This window comes from Meles meles, chromosome 20 (assembly GCF_922984935.1).
Source record: "Meles meles chromosome 20, mMelMel3.1 paternal haplotype, whole genome shotgun sequence".
In the NCBI taxonomy this organism is placed as follows: Eukaryota; Metazoa; Chordata; class Mammalia; order Carnivora; family Mustelidae; genus Meles; species Meles meles.
Genome location: NC_060085.1, coordinates 58,977,094 through 59,003,034, shown reverse-complemented (window position 1 = coordinate 59,003,034; position 25,941 = coordinate 58,977,094). Strand labels below are relative to the sequence as shown.

At 43.7% G+C, this 25,941-nt stretch overlaps 1 protein-coding gene and 1 pseudogene across 7 annotated transcripts in view; both read left to right on the top strand.

Annotated features, from left to right (window-relative positions):
- Nucleotides 1–25,941, top strand: part of KBTBD12 (kelch repeat and BTB domain containing 12) — a 75,881-nt gene that overhangs the window by 39,197 nt on the left and 10,743 nt on the right. For 5 of the 7 annotated variants that reach the window (XM_045992222.1, XM_045992221.1, XM_045992220.1 and 2 more), the window contains one exon: nt 9,673–9,870. In XM_045992222.1, the coding sequence (XP_045848178.1) occupies nt 9,673–9,870 (198 nt within the window). Of the gene's footprint in view, nt 1–9,672; nt 10,196–12,162; nt 12,243–25,941 lie in introns of those variants that run through there. The other 2 variants (XM_045992226.1, XM_045992225.1) reach the window with 2 other exon arrangements.
- Nucleotides 24,480–25,153, top strand: LOC123932756 (annotated as a pseudogene).

Sequence of the window (25,941 nt, the reverse complement as noted above, 5' to 3'; positions counted from 1 at the left end):
ATCCCCAGTGGCTGTGTGTCCAGTTCTACCCTCTTTCTAAAGCTCTTTGAAAATGTTCAGCCGATCCACTGTTTTCATTCCCTCCCATTATAAATATGCACCAAAGACATCCTACCCATCCATACAGACGACTTCTCTGTGTAGAGCAGGTGCACATTTGCACATGAGGGACTCTTGGAAAATATCGTCTGGAATGTATTCTTTCCGTTTGAACCAGCGGACGCCGTGGCCATGGCTGACCTAGAGGTCTAATGGGAGTTCTCGAGGTGTTTGAATATTGGCTTCAGTTAACATGTCTTAAGTTTTGGCAGAAATGTCTTTGAAAAGTGTCTTGTCACAGATGACACCTTGAACTTAGTTGAAAACAGCTCCTGGGATTATGGCAAACTAGCCAAGAGGCCTGTTTGTCAGATATTGGGTAATTCTTTCTGGAAATCTCTCAGTTGCCTTCTTAACATAAAAATACAGATTGTTTGGGTAAGTGACTCCACTGTTCACTGCATTACGTGTGTATTTTATCAGTTTTGCACACTACAGTTGGCCCTCCTGTTGCATAACTTCCTGGAGAGTCTAAAATAATTTCAAGAGTCTATATAAGCCTTATGAGTTAATGACACCCTATTGAAAACCCAGGGATTTAAAACTGGCTGATTTTTCATTTTGGCTTTTTTCCTGAGGACTTTCTCAGGAGTGCAGCCATTTTCACTGGGACGCTCGGAAGGAGTGAGCCATGGGCTCAATAGTGGGACCAACCGAAACTCTCTGGGAAGAGACCAGACGGTGCTGTTGAAAGCCATTCCACTTTTCTTTTTTTTTTTTTTTTAAGATTTTATTTATTTATTTGACAGAGATGACAAGCAGGTAGAGAGGCAGGCGGGGGGGGGGGGGGGGGGGAAGCAGGCTCCCTGCTGAGCGGAGAGCCCGATGCGGGGCTCAATCCCAGGACCCTGGGATCATGACCTGAGCCGAAGGCAGAGGCTTTAACCCACTGAGCCACCCAGGCGCCCCATCCATTCCACTTTTAAATGCTTTATTTTTTAAGAACAACTTTTGTCATGTGTCCTATGAAGGCTCATTATAAGAGACAGTTAAGCTACTTTAACTCAAATATATCCTAGTCTTCCAAAAAATGTCCTTTAAACAGGCAGCCTAAAAAATTTAGCGTAATATATCCTATTACGGAGAGAAAATGTTAACTCCTTGTTTTCAAGGTTTAAAATTATATTTTTAAGCGTAATAATGTAGGAGATGATTAAATGCAGGCTCCTATTAGTAAACTTCTGAGAAATATCAAAACTTCTGGGCTTCACCCCATGAAACCCTAGCTGTGAGCTCTTGTTGAGTGTCTGTATTACAAAAAATTGATTTTAAACATGGTACCAGGGGTTTTCTTTGAAAAAAAAAAAAAAGCCATTGTGAAATAAACTAGCAAGCATTTTAGATCTCCTACTATTAGTTATGCTTTTGAATTAATTACACTTGCTTCTGAAATGACAATGGATACTCATAAATATGGATTTCTGGCAAGTGTTCTTAAAAAGTCAAATTGTGTTCAGAAGTTGCTTCAGCTTGGTGGGTCAGGAAAATCCAGTGCAGAAAGTGAACACCAGCATCTGTTTGAGAAAATGTTCAGACATGCCCCAAACGGGCCGCAACCTGCCTGTGCAGCCTCATCTCCTCCAGCCTCTTCCCTCCCAACCCCACAAGACCTAAATTCCAGCCACGGGAACTGACAGTCATTTCCTGAACACACCTCCACTCTGTGCCCGTGCTATTCTCCCACCTCTGCTTTTAATGCCTCCACCTCCATTTCGCTAACTCCTACACATCCTTCAACGTCTGGCAAAAAATGCCCTTGGGGGTTGTGGGGCCACTAAGTGAGGGTTGGTTGCACTGGTTCCCTGCACAAGCGGCTCTGGGTCAGTCATGGCCCTCCTCACACTACAGTCAGACGGCTTACGAGAAGAGACCTTGCCTCTTTCATGTCCACATCCCTTCCAAGAGCCAGCCCAGGGCCTGGCTTCTGTGATAGGAGCTTGGTCAATACTGGTTTGCCGAACTGACTTCTTTCATCTCTACGGTTTGTCCTGTTCGTCCACCCCCTAAAAAGCCACAAAGATAATCAGAGTCACACACATTGTGGGTAGTTTTTTAAAGTTGAACTTTTCCTTTCCCTGTCTGGGCAGCCAGCCAACAAAAGTCTTCCCGCACAGCTGATGCCCCAAACCACTGGTGTCACATTCTCCAGGAGACCGCTCTGGCCTCACTAGCTTATTGAAAGGGTCACTCTGCGGTCTGCCTCCCAGCTGGAGAGCCACTGCCGGTGGCACAGGGCAAGTCACCCCGAAGGTTCCAGTCACTAGAGTAAATGCACTTCAAAGATCTCTCTAGAGTTGAATGATTGTATGAGATCAAAGAAGTTAAGTTTCATTACGGTAAGCTTTTGCCTTTATCTTTCTTTGGATAAAACTCTCTAAGCACCTTTTTAAAAGTTAACATAAGTGTTTCTCAAATTACCTCAGTTTGTTAAAATGGCAGCTCCCTGACCCTCACGCTTGGCATACTCTGAGCTAGGAGGTCTGGAGTGGGACTTAGGAATCTGAATTGTAGGAAGCATCCAGGCAGCTCTGGCGTGAATAATCACAGGACACTACATTTGGGGAAATACAAATAATGGTGAGAACAGTGAAGAGGTGGAGGGATCACATGCCCAGAATATTTACTAAGCATGTATGACATAAGCCAGCCGCAGGGCCAGATGCAAAGATGAACGAGTCAAACTCCCTTCCCTTTGGCAGAGCGTAGTCAGGTACCCTAGGAGGATGGCAAGCTCATTCGGTCAAAGTATCGTGGCATTGGGTGCCGGATGCCTTCTGCTCGGGTCATGATCTCAGAGTCCTGGGCTCGAGCCCCGCATCAGGTTCTCTGCTCAGCGGGGAATCTGCTTCTGCCTCCCTGCTGCGCATGCTCTCTCTCATGCTCACTCTCTCTGTCAAATAAATAAATAAAATCTTTAAAAAAAAAAAAAAGTATTCCACCATTCATAAGTTATCAGAGCAGGCTGTTGGGTATGGTCTGATCGAATCCCAGAAGTGTTCTGGACTTAGATAGACATTTCTTAAGTTCATGCAGGACAAAAAAAATAGAGAGAGAGAGAGAGAAGGAAATAAAGGTATTCTTTGTGTCATCTTTCTCTGAGAAAAGGCTTGGATTTAGAGATTCATCAGCTGAGGGGATGGAGTGAAGCCTCATCATCTTTTTGTTGTGGATGTCCATGAAATGCATTTCCAATTAATCAATGAAGGATTCTTAAAAAGATTTGTGTATTTGAGAGAGAGGGAGACTCAGCAGGTGGAAAGGCAGCAGGAAGGGAGAGAAGCTCAAACAGACTCCCCGCTGAGCACAGAGCCCAATGTGGGGCTCGATCTCATGACCCTGACATCATGACCTGAGCCGAAATCAAGAGTCGGACACTTAACAACTAAGCCACCCAGTCACCCCATATGAAGGATTTTAACCTTGATTATCTGTCATTCTCAACAGGGAATCCCGAAATAAGTCTCTAAGAGGCCGAAGTTTGCCTGTGGCTCCCAAATTGCAATTCTCTTAGGAATTTTTATCACTGATACCCTAAAAGTTCACGGAGAGTTGACAGTCCCACATTTCATTATGACCGTTAGTTAGAAATTCTGCTTTATTCAATCCATGTATAATTATAGTGCTATACCACTTATGGTTTCATATTTGCCTTTGGTTTCCCAGTAGACTGTGTCTTAAGGACAAAAGAATCTTAAACGTGTTATTTTCTGATATCTAGGACAAACACAAGGGGGATATTCAAAACACACACTGCTTAAAATTAATTAGAAGTTTAAAGTGTTCCTTATCCTGAAGCCAAAGTTGGAAGCTCCTATAACGTGAAAGCCGCTGATGGAACAGTGCTGAAAATGAATGAGAAGTGTCTTTGGAGAGGGTTGTCTTGGCCACTGGTTTAGTTGCATATGTTTGCAGAAAAGCATAGTGTTCCGTAGCCAAAGGATTGTGCAACTATACCGTCTTTGCTTTTTTTCTAAGAAAAGAAATAAATTGCTAAAAGCCACACCAATGGCAAGGATTTGTTCAAGAAAGTAAATCTTAGGTCTGTTCTCATGAAGCCTAAGGTATAGAGTCAACTACTCCATATCTATGGCAGATTAATGACAACAAGTCATATGGTTACTCCCGAATCCTTAAGAAAATCTTTAATTACGTCTGGTATCCTCAACTCACTAAGCCAGAGGTAACATATTTTATGTTTCAAAACATCATAAAGGAGTAGAATGTATTACCTTCAACTAGTTTATCCTAACTCATAGATGTGATCATTTTTTAATCACTCTCTTTCTCTATTAGTTCTTGGGCAAATATGGAAATGAGCACAAAATGATGACTTCCTGCAAATCATTTTGTTTACACATGAGATAAATATGCCAAAGATTCATAGTTAGTCAGTAAATATTATTAAGATCCCTTACAAAGAAGACATTATACTTAGCAGCTCAGAGAAGGGTTCATATCCTGTGTATCCACATTTTTCAGCTGTGCACTGTGTCCGGTGACTAGTTCTCACAAGGCCACTTCAGAGAAGTATTAGCAGAGTGTTGACCTGGGTCCTGTCAGATTAGGTCCAGCCCAGGTTAAGAGAAGTGACTGGTTCTTTAGGCAGGCCAACCTGGGGGAAGAGACAACCCAACAACACACTGGACCTAGATTCCCAGATCCTGAAGAAGATGACCTTCATAAACTGACCAGCAGTGGGTTTTCAGCTCTCTGGACTCAGGGCTTGTCCCGTTCTGGGAAGACAGTCATCGCTTTTTGTTTTGACCAGAAAAAAGTATAAGAAGATAAGATCCCTGGGGTGAGGGTGAGAAGCTGATCCTTTTATACATTCAGTTAAATTTTTATTTCTTAACTATCTATAAAAAGTGTTGAGAATACAGGTATAAATTAGACACTATTCTGCCCTCGTGTGACTTATAATCTAAACTAATAGCAAGACAAACCTAAATAAAGAACAATATATTTTATAAGAATCTGATTTCTGTTCAAAAGACCGTGGGAGCCAAAGAAAGGAATGACCAATTTTGTGTAGAGAGACATGACTTTTTTTTTAATTTTTAATTTTTTTATTTTTAAGTAATCTCTACACCCAACTTGGGGCTCTAACTCACAACCCGGAGATCAAAAGTTACGTGCTGTATGGGCTGAGCCACCCAGGTGCCCCTGGACATGAAGGATTTCTTTTTTTTTTTTTTTAATATTTTATTTATTTTATAAGTAGGCAGAGAGGCAGGCAGAGAGAGAGAGAAAGAGAGAGGAGGAAGCAGGCTCCCTGCTGAGCAGAGAGCCCAATGTGGGACTCAATCCCAGAACCCTGAGATCATGACCTGAGCCGAAGGTAGAGGCTTTAACCCACTGAGCCCCCCAGGTGCCCCACATGAAGGATTTCTTAGTGGTGACTATTGAACTGAGCCTTAAAAGAGAAGTAAGAGGTTATGAAGTGGGGAGGCAGAGAAGAGGTCATTCTAGGCAGAGACCAGCCCAAGCAGAGGCCAAGAGCTATACAGCTGTAACCTGTTTGGGGAACAGCATGCAGCCCAGCGGGCCTGCAGCACAAGGCGGTGGAGTGCGCTGGAGGAAAGGTGAAGCTCCAGACAGTGTCTGGGTCTTGAAAGCTTGCGTATCTTTGAAGGAAGGGACAGACAGGAGGAGCGTTGAGGCGCAACCAACAGAACTGGGCGGTGCCTGAGACACGGAGGTGCTGAACCAAGCTGGGTAGTGGCGCTTCATCTGAGGCTGAGCCTTGTCACCTCTAACCTGTTGTGATATCTCTACGTCACCGGGTACGCTTGCTGCTACCCAGCGTTCCCAGGCTCTCCCTTGTTCTCCCCAGACCTGCTCAGCCTTCAGACCTGCCAGGGCCTACAGGACAAGCTCGTGAAGAGGAACAGGAAAGGAACAAGGGAAAGATAGGTCCAGGGCTTGAAAGAACTGGACAGACTTGACTCACACAGTGAAATCCACTGACGCCCAGCACCGGGTTAAGACACGAAGTCCAGGGGCCATTCAGAATCAGGGAGGCAGCAATTTTGTAACTGCAGCTTATCTGGCACCCACAGGCTCAGTGCCAGAATTTACTACCCTGCTACCCACATTTCCACTTGGAAATGTATTTCTTAGTCGGGTGGAAATGTGAGATCTTTCAAACAGCTGTTTTTCCACCCAAATCAAGCAAAATCAAGCTTTAACAAATGGAACTTGGTCTTCCTTTTCAGCTCTTTTATTTGATTTTCATGGTATTGTGTTTTGAAGAGCAAAGCAAATGCAGACAATTAATTGTTTTCTTAGCCTGGTGAGAAAAAAAAATTGGCAAAGCACGGTAAAGGGTTAGCAGGTAAAGAGGAAGGCCTTATCATAAATGAGGACTATCAGCCCACGATCTGTGAGCCAAGACACACTAAATAAGCAAGGCCAGCATCACCCAGAATTTTGTAAATGGCAGATAAGCGTGCTTTCAACCCAGTCCTCAGAGACTTTTTTTTTTTCAAAAAACACCCGAGACGCCTGTGTTAGACTAAGAAAGGTATAAGATTTTGTCTTCTAGGGTCTTGGGCTCCACATCGGGAACTTTAAAATGAGAGTAGAAAAAGCTCAGAGAGCAGACAACTCCAGTGAGAACAAATGGTCACAGGCATCATATCAGCAGTGAATAGATTGCCTTTGACGTGCGAGTCAGGAAGTAGTCTGTCCTCTCAGATGTGTGGGCCAGCTTCCCTCCTGGAGGCCTCAGATTGCAAAATCCTTGCCTGGCCTTTAGGATGTCACCTGCCAGAGTCTACCTCTCTCAGACGTTCACCAACAAATGAATTCCTCTAAATCTTGTCAGGGAGCTTTCCTTCTCAACCAGTGGTTGAGGTGAACGCTTGGCCTATTTAAATGGTAGTCCTTTGACATTTTGATTGTCTCTATCCAACTATGGAAGAAAGTTTTAAGAGAGATTTGACCATATAGTCAGTAAGCCATCAACTGCAGACCTAGAAAATAGTTAAAGTCAGAGTAAGCAAATGTAAGATTTCAGCCACTTCAGTGAACACTGGCTTATTTACCCAACACTCTAGAACATGCCGGAGAAAGAATTAACATGACCGAGTGCTTGCTAGGTACCAATCACTTTGTTCACAAGCAGTACATGAGAATAAAGAAATTCCCAGAGTAATGCCCTTCTACCCCGTTACAGTTATGTAATCACTTAATCTTTGCCACAACTTAATGAACATAATATTATTATCCTTAATTTACAGATGAGAAGATTGAGGCTTAGAGTGATCAAAGGGACCCATGTTAGGAAATGGACACAAGCATAGGAACCAAGATCTGTCTGTTCCCAAAAGCCTACCTGCTTTTTCTGTGTCACAAGGGAGCCTACGACAGCAAAGATATTTACTAAAGCTTGTTTCAAAAGCTTCTTTGGCAATGCAAGCAACTTTGCGAGCTTGTCTGACCAATCACACAATCTCCTTCCTCTCTTGGATCCGGCCCAGGGAAGAACAGAGTAAGCCTGCCACCTGAAGGCAGCTCAGCAGGCAAGAGCTGGGAGCCAGGGCCACTGTAAGCAGGGTGCTGAGGACAGGGAGTCCTAGGCGGGTGGCTCGCCTCTGCCCTCAGCCAGCTCCCTGACAGGCTTTGCGTGTGAGCCTGCAAAGAAGAGGAAAGAAGGGATGAATCTATAGCAGCCCAACCCTAGAAGAGCAGGTCTTCATCTTTGTAGAAAGAGAAACGAGGAGAGGGAGGCACTGTCCTGTCATTTTCTCCCTCCCCTCCCCCACCACCACTAAAACCCCGAGGTGTAGAGTTGGCATTCGAGGTCCATTTGGGCATGACTCGCAAAGACAGTTTCTATCCATTGGCCTGTTTTGAATACAGAAAAGTCAGGCTGAGAGGTTCTGGTAGCATATAAATTAAAGATATGGAGGTATCTCACTGAAATGCTGAAGATGTACGGATCCTACCGTAGATCTCTCTCATCAAAAGAGTTCTCTTGTAGTGCTGCTGCTGACTTATTAATAAAGATCACGCTTATATTTGATTATTTATCTAATCGGGATTCACCTTCAGTTTAAGCTCATTAGTCTGCTGTTAGAGTGATGCTCTAAGTGTACTTGATGGTGGGATTATGTCCAAGTGAGAAGGAGAAGGCATTCAGGCGTTAATGGTCAGAAGCGGAGACAATACCCCGCCAGCCATGGCACCCTCGAGGGGAGCGTGTGTGCTGTCTGCCAGCCAAACAGAAAGGGCACATGTTTCCACGAGCGGAGGAAGGGCTGAACGTTATAATTAAATACACTCAGTAACAGAGAAACAAAAATGGCAAGCGCTCTAATTATTTCAAAAACCGAAAGAATAATGCCCATTCTTCATATGCACGATGTTGGGGAAGCTTTTCTAATGGACCTTCACTGAAACGTCTAAGTTCTGTTCAGGATGCTGGTGGCTCGGCGTGCCCCAGCCTGGCTCCCAGGGACTTGCACTTACCCTGTTCGCTTCCCCTTGTTCATAGGTCTTCCGAAGTTGTTGTAACATCACGCGGCCTAGCAATATCTTCCTGGGTCTTGGGGAGCAGGTAACTAAAGCACCCCGTTCTTACCTGTTGGGGAGTGGCCAGGTTTAGCTGTTGGGGAGAAGTCCTCTTCTCGAAGCTGTCTTGCCCCACAAACTGGATAGTCCACTTTTTGCTGGACTCCAGCTACCACAACGCCACCCTCGAAGAGGGCCTGGAAGCGCAGAGTCGTGCAGTTAACCAAGGCCAGTGTGTTCCCCTCCTCGGAAACGCTACGGCTCAGACTTGGCGCAATAATGGGCGAAATTATTTATGCAGTCGGATAAGAGAGAAAGCTGCTAAGAGCTTCCTGAGTTGAGAGCCTCACGCCCTGGATCCACACTGAGACAGGGAACAGGCTGGGCTCCGTCAGCAAAGAGGAGGACAATAAATAAATAAAAATTTTAAAAAGAGCCTTCCTCCAAGGTCCTCTGCCATCACCACTCTTACTCACTACCAGTGAGTATCTGTTGAATGAAACGTATCATCTGAAAATGGAAGAGCCATTTGGGCTTGGAGCCTTTCTTTGACCCCCAACCTGGAATTTGTCGAAGAATGGCCCTTCCCTAATGGGGAGAAGTCCCGGCAAGTTAGGAGAGGGACAGACAGGTTTACATCGATGAGGGACGGAAAGGACGCCCCCTACTGGCAGGTCCGTGGAATCGCTGGCAAGGATCCTCTGAAAGACAGACGTCAGAGTCAAGCTGCCCTTGCAAACAAACCTGAAATTCAGACCCTAACGGGGCTCTTCGTGGTGTGAACCAGCGTTGGATGTTGTAGAACATAAAGCCTGCAGTGGAATCCGTTTCATGCATAAGCACAAACAGAACACTCTAAAAAACGGTGATATTAAACTTGGCTATGGAGTACAGAACAGACATGACTATTGCTTAGAAATTACCTGAGAAGGAGCACCAGGCAAGACAGAAGAGTCAAAGGCCTGTAATGTGTGATACAAATTGTAGGTGCAAGGGGGTGTGAGTCACAGGGAAATTGAAGTTCTCAGTCATCTCATTTCCGTGTACTGTTCTCTGTAGGTGGAATTGGCTGTGTAGGTCGAGACAAAGGCCAGGTTCGAAAGTGCCTTGATGTGGTGGAGATCTATAACCCTGATGGGGACTTCTGGAGAGAGGGCCCACCTATGCCAAGTCCCCTGCTCTCCCTCCGAACCAATTCTACCAATGCAGGAGCGGTGGATGGGAAGCTCTATGTCTGCGGGGGATTCCACGGAGCAGGTATTGATGCCATTGACGCCATTGCAAATGCTTGATAACCTGCCTCGGCATTGACTTTAACCTCTCCCCTTAACTGACCTGAGAGCAGGGTGAGCAGGGTGAGCCCTGGCAGAAGCCCGGCTTTCAGAGTTCAGTGACACTGAGCAGCTCACCGAAGCTCTGAACTTGGCTTTTCACATCAGCAAAAGGGTGCTACTACCCTCACAGGCTACCTACCATTCGGGTGAAATGAGATCTAGTTTATAACGCATCTGCCATAGAGCAGACACTCAATAACTCTTAGCTGAATACAAGAAGAGAGTTGGGAGAAGCAAGTCGAATCCTGATTGCGGGGCTAACGCTCGAAGGACACGTGGAAGTGGAGTCATGACTGGAAGTGCTGGGTTTTATCGCTGTCCTTATTGACTAAGAGAGCCCGCCCTCAGAGGCGCGCTTATCCCTTCACTGCTCCCACTGCAAATAAATTGCTTGAAAGCATTTCTAAAATAATGCCTAATGCATGTATTTATTACCGCACTTAGTTCCCACGTATCAAATTGTACCATCTTTGCCATATAGAGTATGGATTTATCATTTTTAATGTAACGGGGACATTTTTAAATATGCACAAAGCTAATAAGCAACTTCCTGCAAAGCTTGATTGGTTGCATCAGTAAATAAGGCAGAGTGCAGTTATATAAAAATGACTAACAGTTCAATTCTAACCTTGCTAATAGAAGCACTAGGCCAGTACATATCCGTGAAAAGCACGCCTCGAGAGCAAACTTTGGAAGGGTGCCAGATTCAAATAAAGCTGACATTGCAACAAGGCCAAGCCTTTAATAAGCCCACCTTCATTTTTAATGCACATCGTTATATGGAAGTTAAAGAATGAAGTTATCGTTACGAACTAAAAGAGACAGGAGATAAATGAACCAAAGACAATGAGTGGGCCTTATTTGGCTCTTGATTTGGACAAATCTTGCATAAAAAGATACTTTCAGATAGTCCGGAAAATTTCCACATGGACTAGAATATTAGAGGATAGTAGGGAATTGTTCATTGTTAGGTTATGACAATAGTGGCATTGTGGTTTTGTATAAAGGAAAAGGAAGAATGTGAACAATTAGAGATCATTTAAAAGTATTTATGGGTGACAAGGATATACTGTCTGAAGTTCACTTTCATCTGCTCCAGCAAATACTTTTTCAAAAAAGTCAATGGAGCGAGGGGGGCAAGAGCAGATTTTATGGCATTGGTAAAATGTTGATAATTGTTAAAGTTGGCTAATGGATGCATCAGCACATTATTTCACTACTTCTGTGTACGCTTGAACATTCCCATAATAAAAAGCGTTCATTTCCCTTTTCCCTCTCTTTCTTCAAAGGACTTTCCAAAGAGGTTTTTTAAAAACTATTTTAATATCTTTTGTATGAAACTTCACATCCTTATGTAAAGGAATCTATCATGTAGCAAGAAACCTGGCTCAGGAAGGAGATCTGATGGATTTCCCCTGGTTCACGCTCTGGGTATAAGCCAGGACATGAGGAGCCAGGAGAGAGATCCCAGCTGCTGGACCCGCACACCCAACTAGGGCTCTCCTGTCCATCCTCTGGCTTTTGGTTTTCTCCTGACCAGAAGAGAAGAACAGAGAATTACAAAAGATAGCCCCACGGCATCCAGAGGGATGGGTGGCAATTAGCGTCTAAGCACCTGAAAGATACTCTGTTTTGTCTTCTGTCTTTACCTTATCTTTCCTGGTATAATATCAAGTTAGAGAATTGATACCCTCCAGCTTTTCAAACCTGTCTACACTCATACCATGAGACAACCTCTTTTCTTGGTACTGTGGTGGACTAATGATGTTTTCAGCCAGAGGGAAATGGATTTACCATATGACTCTCAAAGTCCATTTTAATTATTTGGTTCTAACACAGTGGATTTTCTGGGATTAGCTAAACGAATCATCACTGGGGTTTTATGAAAATGGAGCAATTGTATAATAGCATGCTCGTGATGAACCAGCAACCTCAGCATCAGATCTAAAAACAGGCACTGAATTTTCCCTCCTCGTGTGACACAAACCTAGTTGTCCCATTTATTTAGTCAGAAAACCACAATCAAGAAATTAATCTCTTATAATATTTCAGTGAATTCAGTAAAAGGTGATTGAAATGTAACTTTTGATAAGCATTTGGGATGCCATCAGTATGTCCAATATGTCAAGAAAGACAGATTCATAAACATGTGATAAATTTAATAATTTGGTTTTGGTTAAAATACTAGTTTGAACACCTCTATTTCCTCCCCAAGCCCCACTAAAATGACAGTGAAAGGAATAAACCCAGTCGGACAAAGGAAAGAAGAGGGAGGGCAGCAGCAACCAAATTCTGGAAGCTGGAGGGCCAATGAATGAGTAGTAATTAACCAGACCTGAGAAAGTTCCATCCTGAACTGGCCACAGGAAAAGCAAGCATACAGACAAAACCCCCAGATTTATAGCAAAGAACCCTGGGCAACCTCAGGGACTGGCAACAGCAGGCACCTCTGGAATAGGGAATGAAGGCGATGCTGTCAGAGGAAAGGAAGACCGGACTCTCCTCCTTGCTCTCAGTAGGGACGCAGAGCCCCGCCTCCACCCTAATGGAGACCAGAGCTGAGGCCAGAAGCGGAAGGTGGGTGCTCGGTACTGAAGCAGGCAGAGTAAGTGAACAGCTGCACACAGAATATGGAGATCCCCACCTTCCTTCCTGGCTTCCAGAATATGGACAACCATACCCTCCAGGCAGGGGACTGGAAGACTCCTCTTTGGCTAGCCCCCAAATCACCCCGTGGAGAACCTCACAGAGAAAGCTTCCACAGCATCCCACTCTTAAAGATGAGCAAACAGCTGGAGGCTCTCAGATATTTGAGGAAAGTATGTAAATCGGAGAAAAAGTCAAAACAAATCAAAAAGAGCAACTTGGAGGAAACGGAAATTATAAAAGGAGACGTGTCCTCAGAGACGTAAGAGAAAACACTGCCGTCAATGAACGGGAAAAGCATATTTCAAGGAGTTCTCGGGAATTAAAAGTATGGTAGGCAAAATTAAATATACAATAGGAAATTTGGAGGGTACAGTGGGAGGAACTTCTCAGAAAGCAGAGCGAAAACCAGTTCGATGGAAAGTAAGACAGGAAACAAGTCCAAAGTGTCCAACTTTTGAATAAGAGGAGTTCCAGTAAAAAAGAGCAGAGAACATGGGGAGGAATAAATCATCTGTGAAATAAATTAAGAAATTTTCCCAGAACTGAAGTCACCAGATCGCAAGGATACACCACATGAAATTCACACAGTGAATGAAAATCAACTCAAACTAAAGCACTTGGGGACAAATAAGAGATCCCAAAAACTTCCAGAGAGAGAGCGGAGTAAGTTTCATACAAAGGGTCAAGAATCAGAACAGCATCCAATTCTGAACCATGACCTTGGAAGCCAGAAGAAAATGAAGCAAATGCCTTCAGAGATCCTATGGGGAAATTATTTTCCACCTACACTTCTATACCTGCTGAATTATTCATTGGGCGGGAGGGCACAAATTCAGCCAAGCAATGTCTCAAAACTTGTAACTCCTCTGTGCAGTTTTATTAGGATACAATTCACCAAAAATGGACAGAGAAACCAAAAGAGAATCAACACTGAATCCAGGCAATAGGATCAAACAAGATAGAGAGGAAGAAATTCCCAGGAAGACGTAGAAGGGCGGTCTGAGGGGAGATCAGCACAGAATGGGGCGGCTCGAAAGGCTTAGCAGGAGAAGACTGCTAGCAGAGAAAACAGATGAGATCTTCATGTTTTGGAAGTTCTAGACATTTAGACATTTGGAGAAGAGCAATGAAAACGAACCACACCGAGCGATTGGCCTGGAGAAAACAAGAAGCTGCACAGGAAAGGAGAAACATGGCACGTGGCTCATCTGTGAACAGCTTCTATAATAATAGCGTCTCATAACGTAAGTATTAAGTCTTGCGCTGACCAACATCACACCTTAACTATTCGGGAAAAACAGGAAACCAGGAAGTAGGCAAACACGGGGATGTGAAAGAAAGGTGGACCCGCATTTTCCATTTTCCACGGTGGGTGCCGAGAGTCAACACCTGCATCTGGGAAATCAAGCAGCATCAGTAGTACAAAAAGTGTTATTTACAGAAACAGTGCTCAATGCCAGCAGGCTCAGCCAGAGCTGAAAGAGGAGCAGTAAATGGGGAGGAGGGGAGGAGATGATTTTTAAGAAATGCGCCTTGTAAAGCTGTTCGACTCTTTAACATCATGTGCGTGCACAACTGATAAGTCAAAGACTAAATTTAAAATGTATAAATAATAGCACATATAATGGAGGACTAACGGGGCTTGGGGGGAGGGATATGAAGGAAAATATTACCTAGGACGTCTGTTGGGAGCTGATTCTCCATGAGTCTCAGGCATGTCTTGTGAGCAGAAGCACTGACTGTCTTTGTCCTGGACTATCTTTTTAAGCATGTTTGTGTAGCATACAGCCCAGAAAACAGAAACAGTGTCTCCCTCCGCAGCAAAAGGCAGGTATACTTACTGGCCATTATGAACGATTCAGGGTCCTGGCACCCCTGGGTGGCTATGTCAGTTAGGCACCTGACTCTTGATTTTGGCTTAGGTCATCATCTCGGGGCCGTGGGATCGAGCCCCACATCAGGGTCCATGCTCAGTGGGGAGTCTGCTATGTCCCTCTCTCTGTCCCTCTGCCCCCCCCCAATAAATAAATAAATTAAAAAAAAAGATTCAGGGTCCCTAAGCTCAGGGTTCCTCTCCTAAAATGCAGCCCACCGACTACACAGGTATCACCCATCACTCTTCATGCTGTCCTGTGGGAACCGGGTCTCAAATAACAAATGCTGGTGCATTGGTTCCCTCTTGCTGCGAATGACATTGCCCTTCATCTCAGGCCTTGGGGGTTCACATCATCTCTCAGTGTCCACAAAACTGTAACAAGCTACCCTGTAAAATCTCATTCTCTGCACAGTTCTTGACAGAGTCCTGGGACTCACCAGCACGGAATGGGGTCGGGGGACAAAAACAAACACAAAAGCAAACACAAAACCTCTTTCTCCACCTCCAACAGAGTGAGGAAGCCAGCATTATGTTTCAAAAACATCAGAGCTCATTAACCCCAGTCCTTCACAAACTTACAAAATAGAGAAGAGAGAACACTTTCCAATTCATCCTGATACCAAAACTAGACAAAGACGCTGCAAAGCAACTATAGGCCAATACCCTTAAGAATAAGGATGCGAAAATCCTCAACAAAATACAAGCAAACTGAATCCAGCAACATACCAAAAAAATTATACACTATGCCAAGCAGGATTTATCCCAAGAATGAAAAGTTTGTTCACCATGTGAAAGTTAACCAATTCAAGACATCGTATTTGTAGAATAAAGGGCAAAAAAGAGGTCGATCATTTCAATACATGCAGAAAAAGATCTGTCAGAATCCAACACCCTTCCATGACAGTAACACCTAGCAAACTAGAACAAGAAGGGAATTTCCACAACCTGATAAGGGCCAACCCAGCTAACATCATACTTCGTGGTCAAGGACTGAAAGCTTTCTCCCTAAAATCAGAAATAGGACAAGAATATTTATTTTTGCCACTTCTATTCAACATTATATTAGAGGTTCCAATGAAGGCAATTAGGAAAGAAAAATAAACAAAACGCATTGAGATCAGAAAAGAATAAATAATTGTATACGACATGATCTTTTATTTAGAAAAATCCTAAAGAATCCAAACACCAAAAAAACTTTTAGAGCTAATGAATTCAGCAAGGTTGCAGGATGCAAGACCAATATACAAAAAAAAAAAAAAAAAAAAATTGTATTTTCTATACCCTCACAATGAACAACCTGAAAATGGAATTAAGAAAACAGTGCCAGTGGATTAAGCCGCTGCCTTCGGCTCAGGTCATGATCTCAGGGTCCTGGGATCGAGTCCCGCATCGGGCTCTCTGCTCAGCAGGGAGCCTGCTTCCTCCTCTCTCTCTCTGCCTGCCTCTCTGCCTACTTGTGATCTCTGTCTGTCAAATAAATAAATAAAATCTTTAAAAAAAAAAAAAAAAAAGAATAAAATGCATAGTAATCAAAGTGACCTAAAAAGTGCAGGACTTGCTCACTGAAAAGTGCAAAACATCATGAAAAGAAATTAAAACCTAAATGAAATCCAAGAGATTGCACAGAAAAATTGACAAACCGATCCTAAAATTTATATGGAAATGCAAGAGAACAAGACTATGCAAAAGTCTTGAACAAAATTAGAAGACTCACGCTCCCTAATTTCAAAACTCCCTTCAAAGCGGTAATGATCCAGACTGTGTGGAACCAGCACAAGAGCAGACATACAGATCGGTGGAGTACACTTGACGTTCCAGGGTGGTACAAGGGTGCCAAGACAACTCAATGAAGAAAGGATCCCTTTTCAACAAGTGGTACAGCGATAATTGGATGTCCTCATGCAAGTGAATGAATCTGGACTCCTACCTCACCCATGGACAAAAATGAACTCAAAGTAATCCACAACCCAAACATAAGAGCTAAAGCCGTGAAACTCTTAGAAGAAAACTGCGACATAAATCTTTGTGATCCCAAATGAGGCCATGGTTTCTTAGGTACATCTGAGCACAAACAAAAAAGAGAAAGTGAGGAAATTGTGCATGGGAATTAAAAACTTTTGTGCTTCAAAGGGCACCGCCAAGGAAATGAAAAGACAACCCACAGGAGAAGAGAAAATATTTACAAACCGCATATCTGATAAGAAGACTTGTATCTAGAATATATTAAGAACCTTACAATTCAATCATAAAAAGAAAAAGAACCCATTTTTTTTTAAATTGGCAAAGGACCTGGACAGACGTTTCTCCAATGAATATAAACAAACGGCCCGTACGCAGCCTCGTGAGCCATCAGGGAAATGCAAACCAAAACCATAATGAGGTTAACACTTCACCACCACTGGGAAGTGTATGACAAAGAAAATAAATAACAAATAATGACAAGGGTTGGAGAAACTGGAGCCCTCCTGCAATGCTGATGAAAATGTAAAATAGGGCAGCTGCTCTAGAAAACCCTGGCAGTTCCTCAGAAGATTAAATGCAGAGTTGTCCTAGGACCCATCAGTCCCACTCCTAGGTATGGACCCAAGAGAATTAAAAATAGACGTCCACACAAACACCCGTACACAAATGTTCCCAACAGCAATATTTTTAACAGCCTGAAAGTAGAACCCAAATCGCTATCAACTAATGAATGCACAAACGAAATATGGTGCATTCATACAGTGAAATATTATTTGGCAATAAAAAGGAACAGAATACTAACACAAACTACCACGTAAACGAAACTTGGAACCATGATACGAAGTAAAAGAAGGCTGCCACAAAAGACCTTGTATGATTCCATTCATATGAAATGTGCAAAAAAGGCAAAGGCATAGAGATAGAAAGTAGACTTGTGGTTGTCAGGGGGAATCAGGAACAAGAACTGCCTGCTAACGGGTACAGGGTACAGGGTCGCTTTTTAAGGAGAAATGTTTTGAAATTAGATGCTGGTGATCGTTGCACAGCTCTATGAATATACTAAAACACACTGAATTATACATTTTTTAAAAGATTAATTTTACGGCATGTATATTATACCACAATAAAGCTGGTATTAAGGGAAAAGGATCTCTTCTTCTTTTCCCCCCAAAGTAATTTGGCTTTTGTGTTTGGCACTTATGAGGAGCATTAGCTGAACTGCCCACAGGAAAAGTGCATGGAGGCGAGTTCTTTGCTTGGAAGAGGCAGAAATGGCTCATCTAGGGACAGAAATGTAGGTTTCTAGAGACCGAGAGAGACAGTGGTGGCAGGTGACACCTAGTGGCAGGAAACAATTTGCTGCTCATAAAAGCCTCCAGGAGGAGAGGACAACCTAGTGGCTGTAGGATCTCGCAAAAGACCCCAGCGTCGCAGTTTGACACACAGAAATCTTGGCTTTCAAGGGACCAGGTGACCCTGGGGAGCAGACATCTCGGTGACAGCTGTAATGAACTGAATACCAAAGCCCCACTCCCGTGTTTTCTAGCTCCAGTGAGCCCCCAGGATTCTCGGCTCCCCCGCGAGGAGGGGCTGCTCCCGAGGGCCCCATTGCCTTCCCGCTGGCAAAGCCCCCACTTCGGCTCATTCCAGCTGCTGGTTCTTTGAGACTCGGCTTTCCTCCAGCATCTGGTTTTAGCATGTTTCCCCCTAAATCTCTGGTGCAGGATCCCCTCACCTCCTACCCCCGCCATAGCCGGTTGGCACTTACCGTGTTTGCCATCTGTAGCTACTCTCCCATTCCTTCCAAGGGGACACGGGACCTCCTTGCGCAAGTTGAGGGAGCCCGTGGTTTTCTCCATTTCAGCTCTACCTGGCTACCCTCGTGGGCGAGGCGCTGGCAGAGAGGTTCCCTCAGAGTCCAGCCCTAAGTCCCTTCTGCTTCCAGTCCCCCTTAACCCATCTGACACATTTTCACCATCTTCCTCGGATGATTCTAGGAACCTGTCCTTCCTCCACCCAGGACCTGAGAGCTCTCTGCCTCCCCTAGCTCCAGCAAGAATTCCTCTCAAACCACCCCTCTCATTCTTCTCTCATTCCGAGAGAATGAGTCTTCTCTCATTCAGCCTCTCAGGGCCCAGTCCTAAAGGTAGAAAGGCTGCCGAGGACAAACCTGAGTTATCAAAAAGAGAAAACACATTGGGAAGTACTTCAAAAAATTAATCACCTCGCTAACAAATGTAGAATCCAATGGACAGCTAAGGAGTGCCTGGGTGGCTCAGTCATCGGCATCTGCCTTGGGCTCAGGTCCTGCTCCCCTGCTCCCCTGTTTCCCCTCTCTCTCCCCCTCTCCCTGCTTGTGTTCCCTCTCTCACTGCCTGTCTCTCTCTCTCTGTCAAATAGATAAATAAAATCTGGAAAAAAAAAAAAAAAAAGGACAGCTGACAGTTACCTGCTGTTGACTCTGCCAAGAGCTGCTCGGAGCACTTTGCATATGTTAATTGATTTAATTCTCGCTGGAGCCTGTGAGGTAGATCCTCTAATTGCCCTTACAGACTACAGCAGAAACAGAAGCCACCTGAAGAGGTCACACAGAGGGTAAATGTTGAATCTGGGCTCCAAAATCCAGATCGTCTGGCCCCAAAGTCTGCATTTTTTTAACCAGGTGGCTATATTGTCTCTCTGCGCCAAACAAATTAAATGGGAATATTTGGGTATGTGGCCTGGGCATCCACATGTTCTCAAAGCTCTTCAGATTCTTCTTTTTTTTTTTAATTTTTTTAAAGATTTATTTATTTGACAGAGAGAGATCACAAGTAGGCAGAGAGGCAGGCAGAGAGGGGGGTGGAGAGCAGGGCCCCTGCTGAGCAGAGAGCCTGATGTGGGGCTCGATCCCAGGACCCTGAGATCGTGACCTGAGCCGAAGGCAGAGGCTTTAACCCACTGAGCCACCCAGGCACCCCTCTTCAGATTCTTCTCATACGCAGTCGGAATTGAGAACCACTATGCTGGCTGATGTCTGCTGTTCATTCATTCAGCAAAGCTTTATTGAGTGACTTCTGGGTAATAAGTCTATGTTAAGCCCTGGAGAACAAATGTATGTGGTCCCAGCCCTGAAGGAGCAAAGTGAGAGCGAAATTGGAAGTTGCTACGTTAGTGGAATAACGTTTTCAGCCAGAGGCTTAGAAGGTAGCTGTGCTCCGTAGAGAAACAGCTGATTCCAGGTTTGGAGCACAAAAACTGCAATCTTGTACTGCCAGAAAGCATACCAGAAAACACTTAAGGGAGTCATATCAAAAGACAGAGAAGCCAGCCTAAAAGCGTAGTCAGTGGCCAAATTTGGAATAATCTAAACAGCCAAAGTCGTTACTGATTGTAATTGATTGAATATATAATAAATGTAAAAGGAACAATAGAAGGATACATAGACTTGTCATTTTACAACCCCTAATATAGTAATTGGTTCAGGCAAATCACCAGTGGATATGAAAGCATTGACTGAAAGGTTATGAAGAGCAGGATCTGGACATAGCACCGAAGTACTGCCCAATATTAACCACAATACTAATACTAACTATGAGGAAAAATACATACTTCCACAATGGTGAAATTGGATGGTCACCATTATAACCAAATAATCATCATTAAAAATAGGATAATTGTATGATACAGTCGACCCTTGAACAATGCAGGGGTGGGAGGTGCCGACCCCTTCCCCCATGCAGTCAAAAATCCATGTATAACTTTGGACTCTCCCAAAACTTAACTAATAACCTCCTCTTGACCAGAAGCCTTACCGATAACATAGTCAATTAACACATATTTTGTATGTTATATGCATTATATACTAAAATAGTTATATTAAAGTAAGCTAGAGAAAAGAAAATATGGTTAAAGTCATAAGAAGGAGAAAATATACTTACAGTACTATTTATTGAAGCAAATCTGTATATAAGCAGACTCATGTGATTAAACCCATGTTGTTCAAGGATCGGCTGTCTATTCTTTCTGGGTAATACAGTAGGAAGGTCTTGCCTACCTACCATCACCAAAATTATTAACTTGTGTCTAATCAAGCCTCTAGACTTCCAGTTTATAGGGAATGCAAGGAGAGGAATAAGTTAAATGACCCTCTGCAGGAACAGACAGATTCAGAATGTGGACATTCAAACAACAAAACTGGTCCAAAGACAAAAAAGTTATTTAGTGTCATGGGAAATAAAAAAAAAAATGGTGCCGTCCTAAATGAAAAGCGATCAGAAAGACATAAAAACCAAATATAAAGTGTGAGTGTTTATTGCATCCTGATTGAGACGAACAGTCATATAAGGACAGTTTGGGGACAAGTGCAGAAATCAGAACATGGAAGGATATTATTTAGTATGACGGAATTAATGTTTTTTCTTGGGTCTGATAATGGTATGTAATTATGTGAAGAAATATTTTTATTCTTAGAAGAAGCAAAGCTGAGGATTTAGGGGTGAAGTGTCATGTCTGCTACTAATTTTTAAATGTTTCAGAAAAAGAAAATGTGTGTTCATGTGTACACATGAGGGAAGCAGTAAAAACATGGAGACACGTTAACTATTATTAAATCCAGATGGAAAGTCTGCCGGTCTTCTCTGTGCTCCACTCTCCACTACTTCCGATTTCTCCAAAATAAAAAGTTGAGAAAGGAACAAAAAGATTTGGTGGCGACTACACGATCAGCTTCTGTTTTATCTTAGGACGATGGGCCACAGAGAGAAATACAGTATAACGGCATTTGTCTGTCTTACCATCGCTATTTCAATCTTCCCTGGAGAAAGTGCACTGAAATTGTAATATCCCGAAGGAGATTTGCTACTTTTGTTTTTCGTATGTCGTATCTACCATTTGTACTTGCAAAAAGAATGGAGACCATTTAAAGAATAAGCATCGGAGCAATGAAACCAAAAACATGCCTAGTGTTATGTGGAGAGGATAGTTTTATAGAAAACCTAAGCTAAGGGAAATTTCCAGAATTTAGCTCAGCTTGCTGGCCACCAAGGCAAAAAAGCCAAAATGATGGGTTCTCAAACTCTTTCTGAGGGAGCCATACAAGTGTCCTCTTCTACGGCTTCTCATCCCAAGTCTGTCTTACTCTTTTCTCACTCCTGTCTGTGTTCTTCCCAGAGACCTTCCACGACAGGCCAAGATGGCGCGACAGCCATCAGTTTCACCTTGTCCGGCACTCCAGTCGTCCGGCACTGTTCTCTAGACACCGGAGCGATGGAGTGGGGATCAGTTCGTGTGCAGGGGATCAGGAAGTAGTATCCTCCCACAGAGAGGACCTCCTGTCACTGGACAGTGACAGGCTAACGTGCCATCCCAAAATCCCACGGCCTCACTGCATCGCGCCTGTCCTGACTGCGAAGGGACTAACTCACTGTTCCACACCAGCTTTTCCCTCCACACTGATTGGCCTCATTTTCCAATTAAGTTTCCAATAAATAAAAGTAACCATCTGCTTTAGGCTGAGCTCCTCCAAAAATAAACGCTGAGACGGGATTTGAGTTTACATAGTTCTGGGAGGCATTAAGAGAGGAGATGCGAGCGAGACAGGAAAGGAAAGAGGCCATGAGGAAGAATTAACTGGCAGATTACCACCATGGGCCACTGGGGTTCAATCTTGTTGGAAAACTGAGAGACAGTGTGGATCAGCCTCCGGGTTGTTCCCTGTGGTGGGGAATCTGAGGTACTTACCCTCAGATGGACTCCTCGGCACTTCCAACTTGCCCCGCTCGAGCTGAGAGAAAATGCTCAGGCAAAGAGTAGCAGGAGGAGGTGATCCGCGTGTTCTGGAACAAACATCACCGAGAGGATGTGGCCGACAGCTGATCTGACAGTGATGTCACCGCTGGTGGCTGCTACACCGTCCTAACCATCCACCTTCAAACAAAGACGGTTTAGTCCTTCTCACTAAAACGCTGCCTCTGAACAGATTCGGCTTCTGGTGGTTTTAGCCGACTGTTCACTGTTCTCATCTTGCACAAGTTTCCTCTTACCATGTAATCACTGGTTTCACGTTCTTTTTTCTAGAACGCATCCCAGAATAGGAATGCAGCCTCAGGGTTCTGTGCTGAGTTGGCATACCGATCTATCTATGTTTTTAGAAGTTTTTGCGAACTCGAAAGACTGACATTGATTGGTTCACATGACATACGATTTTCTCTCCAGTCTCCAAGCTGGGAAAGGCTGGGCCAGTCTACCATCAGATGGGACTGCAGGCAGCGTTGACATCACAATGGCCAAGACAAAATAGAATTTAGGGAACTCTGTTCTTTTTAAAACTGACTCAAAAAAAAAAAAAAAACTGACTCAGAATTAGTTTCAAGCTTACAGAAAAGTGGCAAAATAAAAACATAATCAATACAGCATAATCAATACACAGATTCACCTATTGCTAACAGGTTGCCCCTTTTGCTTCATTTAGCATTTGCTTAGTCACAGAATCCATCTGGCTGTAGGTATGTATATATTCATACATGCAGACAGATACAGAATTTTGCTCTGTTCATATTTGAGAAGTTGTACATATCACAGCCCTTACCCCTAGATACTGGAGTGTGCAGAATAAAAAGAATATTCTCTTACGTAACCACAGTGTAACTAACAATTTTAGGAATTTTAACATTGATTCATACTTTAATATATTCTACTCTTAGTATTCTAATTTTGTCAATTGACTTAATGTCCCTCACACCATTTTTTTCCTTTCCATACCCATCTACCATCAAGTATAGCATTTTCTTGATATGTTTCTTCAGTTTGCTTAACTCTGAAATATTTCTACATACAATTTTTTGCTTTTTATACACTGACATCTTAAAATAATACAGTCTTTCCTCCTTTTAAATGAAATATTCCCCTTCTGAGAGCCAGTTGATGACTCCTTGTGATTAAACCCGGGTTATGCATTTCTGGCTTGAATATTACATCCCTGCTATGTTCTTCTCAGGGCATGACATCGAGAGGCAACTCAAGTCCATTGCTCCTCACTGGCAATGTTATTTTTATTTACCTGGTCAAAATATTGCCTAACTTCACTGTAGAGTTACTATTTGTGAGGAGATGCTTTAAAACCATGCATTTTAATTTTTTCACTAAACAACATCTCCCAGAAGTCATTCCGTATCAGGTAACAGAGATCATCCTTGCTCAGTGTTACAGCTGAGTAGTGTCCATTGCATGTATGTGTAATAGGAACTCTGTTCTTTATTTTTTTTGCTAAGGCAACCCCCAACATCCCAAAAGCTAGGGTCATCTCCCCGATTTTCACTAGAGACTGTAAGCTCGGTTCCCAGTCAGGATGGAGTCTCCATTCCCACTAAGTGCAAGCAATGCCCCTGGGAGAATGCATGGAGCAGCTACCTGAGAGCTCTGAAACTAAATGGTCATAGGCAGATTGGGGAAGAAAACCAGAACTTGCAGTACCAGCTAATCAATGATAAGTACCCCCATTTGTTTCCCTTGGCACCCGTTGGTTGAGACTCAAAGGTGACCTGGAACCCAGAACTTTGCACCAAGAGTGGGCAGAAAGAGCTCCAATAGAAGCCCTCTACTTCTGTTTCAAGGAACAAGAAAGAGGACCACATGGGTCAGAGAAAGTGGGGGATATTGTCTTCTCCTTTTTCCATTCTCTCCCACCCCAGTCCTCAGGTAATGCCAGGTGATGACTGACAACAGCAGAGACTGGGCTGGCACCCTTTTCTCTTGAGCAGGGGACCTTTGGTCCCAAGAATGGAAGGAAAGACCCCATTGCCTTTCTCTCTCGAGCTACTGGCCCTTACACTTGGAAGCAAACAAATTCAAGAAAAGTGGGCAGCACCATGGGGAATCTAAAGCCCCAGCTTTTCAGCCAGAAGACTAAGAAGGGGAACAAAGGAATTCCTAGGGGGCAAAGAGGTGTCAGGAAGATTGAAGGTAGGGACGAGCTCGAGAAAATGATCCCATAGTTTTGGCTTCTGGCTCAGAGGAAGTGAAGGTGCGACTGTCTTCATTTGTCCCCCATCCAGGTTCATCTGACACCAGCCACCTCCACCATGACCCCTAAGTTCAACCCCACGGATATCAAAGTCATATACCTGAGGTGCATGGGTGGGGCGGTCCGTGCCACATCAGCCACCTGGGTCTGTCCCCAGAAATGCTGGTGATGGCATCGGCAAGGCAAACCGTCATTGGAAGGGTCTAAGGATTACAGTGAAGCAGATCATTCAGAACAGAGAGACTTAGAATGATGTGGTACCTACTGCCTCTGCCCTGATTGTCAAAGCCCTTAAGGAACTGCCAAGAGACAGAAAGAAGCAGAAAAACATGAAGCACAGTGGAAATAACACTTTTGATGAGATTGTCAACATTGCCTGACAGATGCGGCACCAAGCTTTAGTCACTAAAGCCATTTAGCTTTAGCCAAGTTCCATCTCCGGAACCACTAAGGAGACCCTGGGGACTGCCCACTCTGTGGGCTGCAGTGTTGATGGCCGCCACGTTCATGGCCTCACAGATGACATCAACAGTGATGCAGTGGAATGCTGGTTAGTTAGAACTGCAGAGGAAAATATTTCAATAAAGGATCATTTGACAACAACAACAACAACAAACAATCGATCCCATAAAGTTGGTTATGAGTTCCTGGGCTCATACCTCACCTGCACATGGATGGTTTAGTCCTAAATGGTATACTAAAGTCTTTGAGAACTGATCTGAATAGTAATCACTGCCCAGTTCCTGCCTGGCCACTGCATAACACACACACACACACACACACACACACACACACACACACACAGCCCAGTGACACTGCAAGGGCTTTGAACCGAGCTGACATCAGGAGCACAGCCCACAAAAGGTAGGTGGGAACTGGTGTTGTACCTCACTGGGTCAGTTTTCTGCTTAGAAAAAAAAAAACAAAAACAATATTTTCCATAGGATTTAAACAAGACCCAGAATCATAATACTCACAATGCCTATATATAATTCAAAATCACTTGACATACCAAGAACCAAGAAAATATCAACATCTCACAAGGGAGAAGACAAGACAACATGCCAACTCCAAGATGTCACAAATTTTGAAATAACTAAGCAGATGCTTTAAAGCAGTTATTATAATGGGGCTCCAAGAAGTATCTACTTTTGAAAGGTATGTAAAGATAGAAAGTCTCAGTAGAGAAACAGAAGTCATTAAAAAAGAAGAAGAAAAAGAAGAAGAATGGGCGCCTGGGTGGCTCAGTGGGTTAAAGCCTCTGCCTTTGGCTCAGGTCATGATCCCAGGGTCCTAGGATCAAGCCCCGCATCAGGCTTTCTGCTCAGCAGGGAGCTTGCTTTCCTTCCTCTCTCTGCCTGTCTCTCTGCCTGCTTGTGATATCTTCAAATAAATAAATAAAATCTTTTAAAAAAAAAAGAAGAAGAAGAACCAAATGGAAATTTTAGAACAGAAAATCAAAATAACAGATTACTGTTATTACTGTTATCACAATGGAGAGGACA